The 12,681-nt window shown below is 26.0% G+C and overlaps 2 protein-coding genes across 2 annotated transcripts; both read left to right on the top strand.

Moving 5' to 3' along the window:
* The first annotated feature begins 8,006 nt into the window (after positions 1 to 8,006).
* LOC136092283 (probable thiopurine S-methyltransferase) lies at positions 8,007 to 11,798 on the top strand. The gene is made up of 2 exons (XM_065820147.1): positions 8,007 to 8,101; positions 11,026 to 11,798. The coding sequence occupies exon 2, from the start codon at positions 11,026 to 11,028 to the stop codon at positions 11,740 to 11,742; it is 717 nt and encodes a 238-aa protein (XP_065676219.1). The 5' UTR covers positions 8,007 to 8,101; the 3' UTR covers positions 11,743 to 11,798.
* Positions 9,279 to 10,358, top strand: LOC136092284 (thiopurine S-methyltransferase-like). The gene has a single exon (XM_065820148.1). The coding sequence runs from the start codon at positions 9,338 to 9,340 to the stop codon at positions 10,034 to 10,036; it is 699 nt and encodes a 232-aa protein (XP_065676220.1). The 5' UTR covers positions 9,279 to 9,337; the 3' UTR covers positions 10,037 to 10,358.
* Positions 11,799 to 12,681: the final 883 nt, after the last annotated feature.

Consider the following 12,681-nt stretch of genomic DNA (forward strand, 5'->3'; position numbering starts at 1 on the left):
TTACCTTGGTTCATGGTTTACAATACCTCAACTAAAAAAATAACAAAGTTTATTTTACAATTAAATTATAATAAAACTAATGCTCAACAATAGAAATAATAAAAACCTTTATCCATATCAATATCCATAGTTATATGTAATTTCTATATAGAATATTAAAAAAATTTAATATACCAGATATAAAATTAAATCAAATATTGATTTAATAATTTTAAAAATATCGTTTTTATGTTATCATTATTAATATCACCAATAATACTATTATTAAAATTAATAGAGTTGATACAAATTAATAACTTGTTTTTATTATTTAACAACATTACAATGTTAAGTTTAATTATAATCATTAAATTATAACTTACAATTGTAATTTATGTCCCTTTTAATAATGGACCATAAATTATATCATAATTCATCATTAAATTGTGTAGAGATAACAATGTATACATTATTTCTAATAAATTATTAGTAATAATGTATAATAATGTAATGCATAATGTATCACATTTTTATAATGTATTTTAATAATGCACATTATTTAATACTATTAATAATAGTGATTATTAAATAATTACTAATACATTATTACTAATAATAGATATTTATTAGATTTAATAATTACATAGTTTTATAATATTAAATACAATAATAATAATATTAAAGTTTACAATATCATAAAAATGATTATATTAGGAGATAAGTCAATAACGATGCCTTTGGTCTCAAAAAGTCTCACGAGATTCTCAATCTAATACCGCCCCCTCCCCCAATACAGAATTCGGAAAAAAGGATATTAGGTACCAAAGTGCGACACTTTTTATGGTATATGCGACTAAATATTTTTTTCTGAAATTTGGCAGGTGCTTAGATGATGTGTATAAAAAATTATCCTGATAGTTTTAAGAAAAACCCCAACATTCCTTCAATATTAATTTGACACGAGAACAGCAACTAAACTTTCAACATCAATAAAGTCAAATCAAAATTTGTCAGTAATACATAAATACCACATTAAAAAAAAGCTCTACTTTTCTATTTAAAAGGATCTAAGTTCATATAAATTTCTAAAAAGAAATGCTACAAAAAAAAAAACGTTACTCTAACGCTACTTAAAAAAAAGTTCAAAAAACGTGGCAAAGAGTTTTAGCATATTTTTCGGCTCCGTAAATAGCCATATTCGCGTACCTACTACAAGAAAGCTTACCCAAATTTTAAAGATAAAATAAAGAAAGAAGGCAACCATGATATTTATGATAAAATCAAAATAAATGGGTCTACTGAATGTTTTTTTAACGGGTGATGCGGAAGTTATCGGACAAAATAAAAATGTCAATAACTTATTTATAAATAAAAAAACAAACTATTGTTATATTTTTTTAAAATAAAGCATTTATATTTTGATAAAAATATATTGTTTTTTATATGAAAAATCACCACCATCTGCAATTAATCTCAACTTTGCTCTGACGCCTTTCATATGCGACTGTAAAAAATTTAAATCAATTTCTTGTAGTTTTAGTTTAATGCGATTAATCAAAACTTGCTCTGTTGAAGCTTGCCAATCTCCCTCGTAAACCTTCTGTGCCAAATGTCCCCAAAAATTTTCAATTGGTCGTGCTTGAGGCACATTTGGGGGATTGGATTCTTTATCAACGTAATACACATATTAGTCTATCCAATTTAGAGAATCTTTAGAATAATGAGAACTTGCTGAATCTGGCCAAAATAAATAGTTAAAGTCTCCATGATACTTGTGAATAAATGGAAGTCGTTTTTCTAAACATTCATTAATATAGATTGATGAATTGATCGCTACAACCTTGGAAGTGCGAAACAATGGCTCGGACATACCACGGTCAGATATGGCTATCCACATTAATAATTTTTTTGGAAATATCTCTTTTCCTATAAAACGAACACTTTCTGGGCATGTCTTTTTGTTGTTTGTGTAGTATCCAGAATTTCCAGGCATGATGTCCTCTGCAAAACAAAAGTATTTTTCGTCATCGATGACTAGAAGCGATTTTGTGTTATAGAGTTGGTTAACTAGTTTCCTGCTACTTTTCTTTGCCTTTATTTGTTGTTCTATAGTGTATTTTAGAGTCTTTTCACGTTTTCTATATTTAATATTCATTTTTTTAACTGAAGACCAATTGTCGTTTGATTTACACCAAATTTAATACCTATTTTTCTCTGACTGACCGCTTTTCGATTGTTGACAAGTCTCGTTAATTCGGCTTTCTTTACTCTAGTCCAGGATGTCGGACAACCAGGGTGATTTCTATCAGAAAACGATTGAACAGTTTCAAGTCTTCTTAGGTTATCATATATTGTACTTCGAGCAAATCCTTCCTTTTCAAAATGATTTACGATTTTTTTTATTTTTTATATTAGGTTTATTTACAAAAAACATTTTAGTCGCCTTCGAAAAGATTCTCGTTCAGCTGCATTTAACCTCATTTTAAGTAATTGTGTTTCAAATAATAAAGTTTATATTTTATAGAATGTTTATGCCTACGCATAAAACCACAAAAACTAATTATTATGCTCAAATAATGAAATTAGGATTTGTCTGATGATTGTAGAAGTCAGATAGGATCTGACTTCTGCATCACCCGTTACTTTAAAAAATCACAAAGAAAACTTCTCCAATTACCCTTCAGAACGACTTTTGAATCCAGTAATAAATGAGATTATTTTATAAAAAATTAACAATGAACTTTAAGCATAACTTTAAGCTCTTTAGACGTCACGTGACTGGTTTTTGAAAATGAAGTATAAAACATCTTTACAAATATTTTCGACATCGATGATTTTTATCGTTCAATAAGTAAAAAAAATGCTTAATAATGCAATCAACTTTGCCGAACAACTAATAATAAATACTAAATATAAAACATTATTAAGACGCGCAAGAAAATCTTTACTTTTTAACAACGAAGATGCGTGGATTAGGAAAAAAGGTGGACTCTTTGATGTTAAAATGGGCGCTTACCATCGTATGCTGAAGTATGTGAGTTAGTAGGACTTTTTCGTTTATTCCAACTTTCGCATTATTATAGTAGAGATGATTTTGGTCTATATCGTGATGACGGGCTAGCGATATTTTAAATCAAAAATGGCCAGCAAATGTAGAAAATCAAGAAACATATTGTAAAAATTTTTAAAAACAACTATCTCCTTATTTCCATCCAATGTAATAAGAAAATAGTTAACTCGACACTTGATCTTAATAACATCTCTTTTCAACTATACCGTAAATGCGACAATGAGCTGAATTATGTTCATCCTGATTTAGACTACCCAGCTCTCACTGTTGAATTGAGATTAACTGCCACGTCAGTTACCAAATCTGTTTTTTATATTGCTATCCCACCTTACGAAGAAGTTTTAAAAAAGTACGGCTATAATTGTAAACTAAATTACCAACCTCGAGTTACCTTGACTAAAAACAAAAATCGAAAGCGAAAAGTCATAAGGTACAATACTCCATTTAGTCAGAATGTGTAAACAAAAAAAAAACAGTCGTTTACTAGCATTAATTGACCGGCACTTTCCAGTAAACCATAAATTTCACAAAATATTCAACAGAAATTCAATCAAAGTTAGTTGTAGCTGTATGTAAAACGTAAAGTCTATAATTAGTTCACATAATCACAAGATTTTACTCAGTAGTACAAATTTGAATGCAAGAACTTGTAACTGCATTACAAAGATCGCTTGCCCATTGATTAATGTTTATTATGTAATATTGTTTATCAAGCTACTGTGATTGATGAAAATCCTAATCCTAAAGAAAAAGAAAAATATACTTCGGTATCAACAAGACACCATTCAAGCTTAGATACGCAAATCATTTAAAATCTTTAAATGCCGTGAAATATAGAAATGAAACCAAGCTTTCTAAGGAGATTTGGAGTTTAAAAGAAAAAAACATAAATCACACAATAAAGTGGAATATTATAAAACGCTGTAAACCTATCAAAACAACATCCAAAACTAGCAACCTCTGCATTCATGAGAAATTTATAATTTTAAATCACAAAGAAAACAACCTGCTTATTAAAAAAAACGAAATATTATTTATATGTTAACACCTAGATGATATTTTCAATTCCAACAAATTTCTACTGACCTCTTTGATACCTGAGATAGGACAGGCGAATATTCGTTAAAATTCGGATTACAAAGTGTACAAAGTCTATTCGTTACATTAAATATTTTTATCTCTACATAAAATCCTACAAGTGAAAAACAGATAAATATTTAACATGATATTTTCAACGATCTTTTTCCTTTTTAAAATTGACATAAAATTTTTTTAAATAAAGGTTGTTAATGTTCTTCAAAAATTGGGAGTTGAAAAGATTCCATAACTTAAGTTCTCGTTATTACTGAATTTTTAGATTTTTTATTTCGACGCAAATTGTTTTTTGTACGCGTACTTTTTAAAATAAATTAAAAATTGCTTTGCTTCACTTTCTCTTTGTCATGTTTTGAATTATGGTTAATTAGAAGCTAAAAAATATTAACTTTAGTTTATAAATAATGAATATACAGCAACCACGGCGCAGTTGTTAGAGCGCTTGCTGTAGAAGCAAAAACCTAGGGTAATTCTTGAGGCAACTAAAAAAATGTTTCAGTTAAATTCGATGAACGCATATGATTTAAGTTCGTCTTTCATTTAAATTCGAGTCTTAAAAAGTCGACTTTGCTGGTCCTTATACCGGAGCTAAATATTTACATCTATTGTTACTTCAAAAGTCGTTCTACCGAAATTTTTAATTCATTTGTAAAAGAGTTTGTTTTTAAAAACCCGTTAGAAAAAACCGTTTAACGGTTTATTCTAACGGGTTTTTTTCATGTATTTAGTAGCTGATGATCGCAGTGTATGGCACGAAACTTTAAGTACTATTAATAATGTTGTTTTTCCATTTAAACAAAATTTAAATATTTATTGCTCTATTATAGTAATATTGAGCACTGTTTTAAGCTCAAGAGTTTTCGTATTATTTTAATATAATATAATACATAAAAGAGCAATCAATATATATATATATATATATATATATATATATATATATATATATATATATATATATATATATATATATATATATATATATATATATATATATATATATATATATATATACATATATATATGTTTATAAATATATAAAATTGATTTTAATAAAAAAGGCAGCGTATAACTATTTTTTAAATATATTAACGATATAGTTATATATTAACGATATTTCGCTGACCTATTGTGGTCAGCGTCATCAGGTAATGAAAAAAACGTTACAAAATAACCGTTGAAAAAAACGTTACATAACTAACCGTTTAAAAAAGAAGACAGTAAATGCGGAAAATATAAAAACCAATTAAATAATATAATAGTGACGTCAGTTAAATTTTTGTTAAAATTGGTCCCCAAGTTTTTGTTTTCACATTATCCCCGTCATCTCTATTTAGAACAGTTCGTCCAATACCTATCTCGTGTTGAATTCTTGCTTTATTTATCTCCAGGGATTTTCTAACTTTTCTTATCCTGTATTCTGGAATGACTGTCAAGGTTTTAGGATTCAGCCAATCAAAAGTACCACTGCATGTTCTTAAATGTTCTGTGGCTCCTGAACTCAACCATCTTTGATTTTTACAGGCTCTTTGGTATTCCGCACTTCTTGAAATGATTTTGTTTTTGGTCTCACCAATATATTTACTTCCACATGAGCATTTAAGCTCGTAAACACCCGGATTTGAGTTCGGTTTTTGAAACGCGGTCTAAATAGTTTTTGGTTATTTTAATAAGATTACTTTTGTTACAGCCGTTTTCTAAAAATGTATCTATGAGTAAATCAATTTCTTGTGAGACATGTTTTTGAGAGCAGACTTGTTTTGCTCTACATAGAAATCTTTTAAAGACGCCAGTGATTATGCTTGGGTTGATGTTGGAGTTTGGTTTTATTTGAACATTGGTTATCGCATCCTTACGGTGTATTTGAAATTTATAAAATCCGTTCATTGTTTTTGTAATAGATGTATCTAAAAAGTTAAGTTGTTTTCTTCCGTTTTAAAGTTCAACAGTATATTTTATGGAGGGGTTTTGTTCATTTAAAGTTTTAAGAAACAGTTCTTGTTTTTCTTTCGAATCGAAGCAAGCACGGGTATCGTCTACATATCTTTTGTAGATTGGAATGAATTAACAAAGGCTATATTAAGGGCTCTTTTTTCTCTATTTTGCAAAAATGCTTCAGCTATGACCACTATCAATGAAAAACCAATTCGACCTGAATTAGGTAAAACTCGGATTTAACTTCGTATAAAAAGTTACACTTGCTTAATGAAAGTTGAATTATTTGGTGTCTATCTAAAAGAGTTAATTTTAATTTAAGTTTTTAAGTTTTTAATTTATATATATGTATGTATATATATGTATATGTCATATATATATATATATATATATATATGTATATATATATATATATATATATATATATATATATATATATATATATATATATATATATATATATATATATATATATATATATATATTTATATATATATATATATATATATATATATATATATATATATATATATATATATTATTACAAAATAATAATTATTTACAAATATTTCAACTATCTTTGCATAAAAAATATTTATATTCTAATTTAATAATAACAATAATTAAATAATAACAATAAGTTTCACATATACTTCTCCTTGTATACATCTTTCAATTTTTAAATATTTTTATTATAAGCGTTCATAATATAACTAAGACAAACTTTTTTACATAAATTTAAAACCCAACTTTACAAAAAGATTCCACACCCTGTATGCCGATATTTTTATAACAGTTTCGTGACTTCAGATACATATATATATATATAAATATTATTTTAGTTTTATTTTTGTATTTTTATTTTTTTGTGCTTTTTAATTTTTAATTTTTTTTGTATTTTTAATTTTATATTTTTTTGTGTTTTTGTTTTATTTATTTATTAGCCTTTGTGCGGAAAGAAATCGAGAATATGGAAAAAGGTTGAGAATGAAGTTAGTAAAGATTAGATAGGTATATTTAGCGAGGAAAGATTTTTTTAAGTAAAACTAAGAAAAATATAGAACTTTTACACAATTCATCACGTTACGATATCCACAGAAAACATGCAAATAATAAAATATATATCATAAACTAAGGGCTAGCAGTGATTGTTTAATCATATATAACAATATTTTTGTTTTAAAAAGAAATATATATTGCAGGAAACGGGAACACTTAACTAAACATTTAGTTCTTTCTATGAGCCATTGTATTAGTTTAGCTCATATGTTTAGCTTTAGGTTCCCAATCTCTATTTGACAAAAAACGTTTTTAATACAAAAAAGTTGATAGAAAATGTCCGTGGTATTTCTACGGACATGATAATTATATTTTAAAGTAATAATATTCCTGATGTTTCTGGTAATTATCCTGATCACTGCCGTTGGGTCAATATTTGAATTGTTAAACATATGGTGGCATCTGCTGTTTCATATTTCACTCATAATGGTTTGAGTGACTGTCAACAGCAGCTGCGAGGTAGGGTTTTTTTTAATTTATATATCTATGGTTAAAACCAAGAATTATTTTATCACGCCCTTTTTTACTTTCGTCAATTCCGCTTGTTTTGACATTCTTCCGCTATTCGCTGACGGTCTAATTTTGAAGATAACGGTCTTGTAATTTACTTTTAAAAAATCAAGATTACATCGTATATATAAAATTTGGAGCGTTTTTATTCAAAATAATTTGTTTCATTTTTACTGTATACTTTTATATACTTGTTGTTGTTATTATTATTATTATTATTATTATTGTTATTATTATTATTATTATTATTATTATTATTATTATTATTATTATTATTATTATTATTATTATTATTATTACTATTATTACTACTACTATTATTATTATTATAGTTACAAAATTATTATACATATGTTTATAGATATGTTTAAAAGAAAATGTATTGTCTATAACACGATACACGTAAACAGTCATTTCAGACGCCAATAGGCTGCAACCAACTAAAAGTCAAGAAAAGTGAGCTTTCTCTTCTCAATCTTTAGTTGCCTTTCAGTGCATCAGCATTTACTTTTGTTTTATCGTAATCTTATTTTATTCTAATCTTTATTGTGATTATCTTTGTATTTTTAATTTATTTATTTATTGCTCATGTCATGAGTTAATATATTCTTTTCAACTATTGTGAGTTTTATGAGTTAAAAAGAATAAATGAAAAATACCATGATAATGACAAAGATTAAATAAATTATTGAAGTTTTTAAAACTTTTTTCTTTCCCTCTATTGTGTGTAACATCTAAAATAATTAACAATTATACAATTTGTTATTCTTACAATACAAGTGTTTTTTTATTTATTTTAATTTTGAAATCTGGATATTTAGTTTCATAACATTAAATTTTTAAATTTAAAAATCTATGGTTGATTGTTATTATTATGGATGTTCTGCAACTAAATAGTTAATACAATAAATCAAGCTTTCAGCCATAATTTTCTCTTTCTTACAAAAAAAAGGAGTACATTTTTATATTTCTCAGACCACAGAGTTTTTAATTGAAAAGAAGTAATTAAGGAAGAGATTGAGGTAATATGTTGGTAGGTTTTTATAATTTATAAGATGTGATTGAATTTCAATCTTTGAATTCTGTAAAAAAAAAATTGCTAATAAAGAGTTAACATATATTGCTATAAAAGTTCAAATAAAATCATCTAAATTTTCAAAATGTTTATAATTTTCACAAGAATTTCACAATTTTTTAAATGAAAATTTAAACATTTTATAATGTTAAATATTATATAATATATATGCAATTCTACAAATTGTGATTTTGATAGGGTGAACCATCTGACATTTTTCTAACCTTGTTCGTTCAAGATCTTTTTATCAAATTACAATATTCTGCTACTTTTTAATCTTATTGTATATCAATTCTTTCTTCATGTTGTATAAAGATATTTGATTTATTACATTCATTGGTATTTTTTTTCAAATTGTACCTTTTATTGTTGTATTCATTTTTCAATTTCATTTATAAAAATGATTATAAATAATTATTAATTTAATGAATTTTATAACATGAAACATAAAATTTGCCATCATTTGTTTTAAAATATGTATTTGTACTGAGGATGAGCTATGAAGTTTTTTAGTATTTTATAAACTGCTTTTAAACTAAGAAGTTTTTTTTTATCTCAATAAAAATATGTTTACAATTTAATATAGGTTATAGCTGTAATAAGAATTTGTAATCATCATGGTTGATAAAAGAGAAGAGCTAAACAAATATTGGTGCATCCGATGGGCAAGTAGTGATAATGGTTGGGTTTTTCCTGGTGTTAATCCTTTTTTGAAATTATATTTTCCCAATCTTACAGAAGGTAAAGGTGTCTGCAACAAAAGAGTGTTGGTCCCACTCTGTGGAAAAACAACTGATTTATTATGGCTATGTGAACAAGATTTATCAGTAACTGGTATAGAGTTTTGTGAAGTGCCAATTATCAATTTTTTCAAAGAGAAGGGTTTGTCATATGAATGCTATGAGAAAAGTTGTCATAAAGTTTATAAGTGTATTAGCAAAGATATTGTAATTTATCAAGGGGATTTCTTTTCAATGAATTCTGATATTTTAGGTGGAGTGTTTGATTATTGTTGTGATATTAGCTCATTGTCTGCTATGATCCCTAATGAGCAAAAACTGTATGTTGATAAATTAATATCTCTTTTGTCTTTTGATTGTCGTCTTATTCTAAACTGTTTTGAATATGATGTTACCTTGCGTAATGATAAACCTCCATATGCAATTTTCAGAGATAGGCTTGAAAATATGTTTGGTTATAAATTTATCATCAAAGAGTTATGTTGCAACACTGAGGATACATTACCAGAAGGCTATACTAGTCGAATCGGTTTTAATACAAGGCACATATATTATATGATTAAAAAAATAAACTAGAGAATTTTAAAAGATATATTTTAATCTTTTATGTAGAATTATTGAATATAAATTATTAGGTTTTAAAATTTAATGAAATTGTTTAATGTCGAGTGAAAGTATGTTATACATTTATGTCTAGTGAAAGTATGTTATACACTTATGTCCATTGAAATTATGTTATATACTTATTTCCAGTAAAAGTATGTTATATACTTATGTCCAGTGAATTTATGTTATATAGTGTGTATAAAGTAGTTATATATTTTTAATTCAATGATTTTAATTTTTGCAGAGCAATTAATGGAGTTGTTTGTTTTTAATGAAAATAATAATTTTTAAACTTATTTTTAATGACTAATTTTATTTTTCTTGTAAATTAATTTTCCTTTAATTTTCTTTAAAGTTTGTGGTGTGTTTTTCTATTAAAAAAAAAAACAGAATCCTGGTTACCTACATACAGTGCCATAAGTCAAACTAAACATAAGGATACTACATGTATACATATTAATTAATATTTTTTAGTCTCAGCAAGCTTTATTATTATTATTTTTTTTACTATATGATCAAAAATATTTGATAATAGTTGTTCTTCAGTGTTCATAAAATATATCTTCAAATAGTTTGCTATAATTTTTGGATAAATATTGTTTTTGTTATGTTATTTTTGTGTGCTGTTTCAACAGATTTAGTGATCAAGACATATATACAAGCGATTAAGACATATATACAAGCGATCAAGATATTTACATATGCTATATGATCAAAAATATTTGATAATAGTTGTTCTTCAGTGTTAGTAAAATATATCTTCAAGATATTCATACAAAATATATTAATGATTAGAAGAAAGAAGCATACAATTTTTTTTTTTTTTAAAATAATTATTTGTAGAGTCTAAAAAACTTTTGTCAAATTTAAATTATTTTACTTTGATATATATATTAAATTAAGTATTAAATAATTTAATTTGTATAAATAAAATTAATTATTTATTTTTTTGAATGTAGATGAGTAGCAATACAACTAGTGTTGATAAAAGAGAGGAATTAAATGAGTATTGGCGCAATCGATGGGTAAATGGAAGTACGACTTGGGTCTTACCTGGTGTGAATCCTTTTTTAAAATCGTATTTTACAGTACTTACTGGAGGTCAAAATTTTTTTGAAAAAAGAGTGCTGGTACCACTTTGTGGAAAAACGCCTGATTTGTTGTGGCTGTGTGAACAAGGTTTATCTGTGACTGGTATTGAGTTTGCAGATATGCCAATTATTGATTTTTTCAAAGAAATGGGTTTATCTTATAAATTTAATGAAGAAAATGGTTATAAAATGTATGTTTGCGCGGAAAAAGATATCACAATTTATCAAGGAGATTTTTTTTTAATGAATGTTGACATTTTAGGTGGTCATTTTGACTTTTGTTGGGACATTAATTCATTATCTGCTATGATTCCTGATGAACAGCAGATATATGTTGATAAATTAGTATCTTTTTTATCCTCTGATGCACATATCATCTTAAACTGCTTTGAGTATGATGTTGCTTTGCGTGGTGGGAATCCCCCTCACGTTATTTTCAGAAATAGGCTTGAAAAGATGTTTGGTAGTTCTTTCATTTATGAAGAGCTATGCCGAAATACTGAAGATAAACTTCCAGAAGGTTTGACCAGTCGTGTAGGCGCAGATGCGCAACATGTTTACTACTTCCTTAAAAAACAATCATAATATTTTTTTATTTGCACATATTTTTTTTAGGTAATATAATAAGTAATAAATCAAAATGATTTTTTAAATCGCTTATAAGTTTTTACACTGTTTTTTTTAAATAATATTTTTTGTTATTTTTTATTAAAACAGAATAAGTCTTTATTAGAATGTAGTTAAAATAATTTAAGAATTTTGACAAAATTTTTTGTTTTTCAATTTTTGACAATTATTTTAGTGAAAAAAGAGCAAAAAAATAAAATTGTTGAAATAGATTTTTTTTTAAACTTATTTTTCTTTAGGGCGCTTTCTCTGATACGCTCACTATTTCCAATCTCTGTTTAAAGTTACCACTACCTTTTTCATCCTTAAGAGTCAAGGTGATGATCATTTAAATGATCATCATCTCTGTTCTTTGTATATGCTTGCAAACATCGTTAATCTTCTTTTTTTCTTTTTTACTTGTGGTGCATTACTTTTAATGTCTAATTTTTTATTACGTTTTTTTATTACCTATTTTTTTATTTTTAATACTGTGCTTTGAAGAAATATAAACTATAAGGGGAAATATAATACACTCTAAGGGGAGAATATAAACTATAGTCTTAGAGGCTACTTATTTCTTTGATTTGTTGGTCTAATGTTTAGTTGTTTGTTCTTATTACAAAATGAATGCTTTACCACTAGCTCTTCATCATCATCGCTTTCATCATCATCTCTTGCATCATTATCTCTTTCTGTTAGAAGTGGGATTAATCAAACTTGATCTACTTGCACATTACTCTAGACTTTGTTGCCTTATATGCTTCACCAGGTGATTCAAATTTAAAAAGACCTAATTGTTTAATTTTTACTAAAATGACTCATGAGCATGTGACTTAATGATCATTTGTGAAAATTTTAATTATTTATATAAATTAATACTATATAATTATCTTCTTATTCTAATTATTTATTCTG

This window comes from Hydra vulgaris, chromosome 15 (genome assembly GCF_038396675.1).
Source record: "Hydra vulgaris chromosome 15, alternate assembly HydraT2T_AEP".
NCBI classification, from domain to species: Eukaryota; Metazoa; Cnidaria; class Hydrozoa; order Anthoathecata; family Hydridae; genus Hydra; species Hydra vulgaris.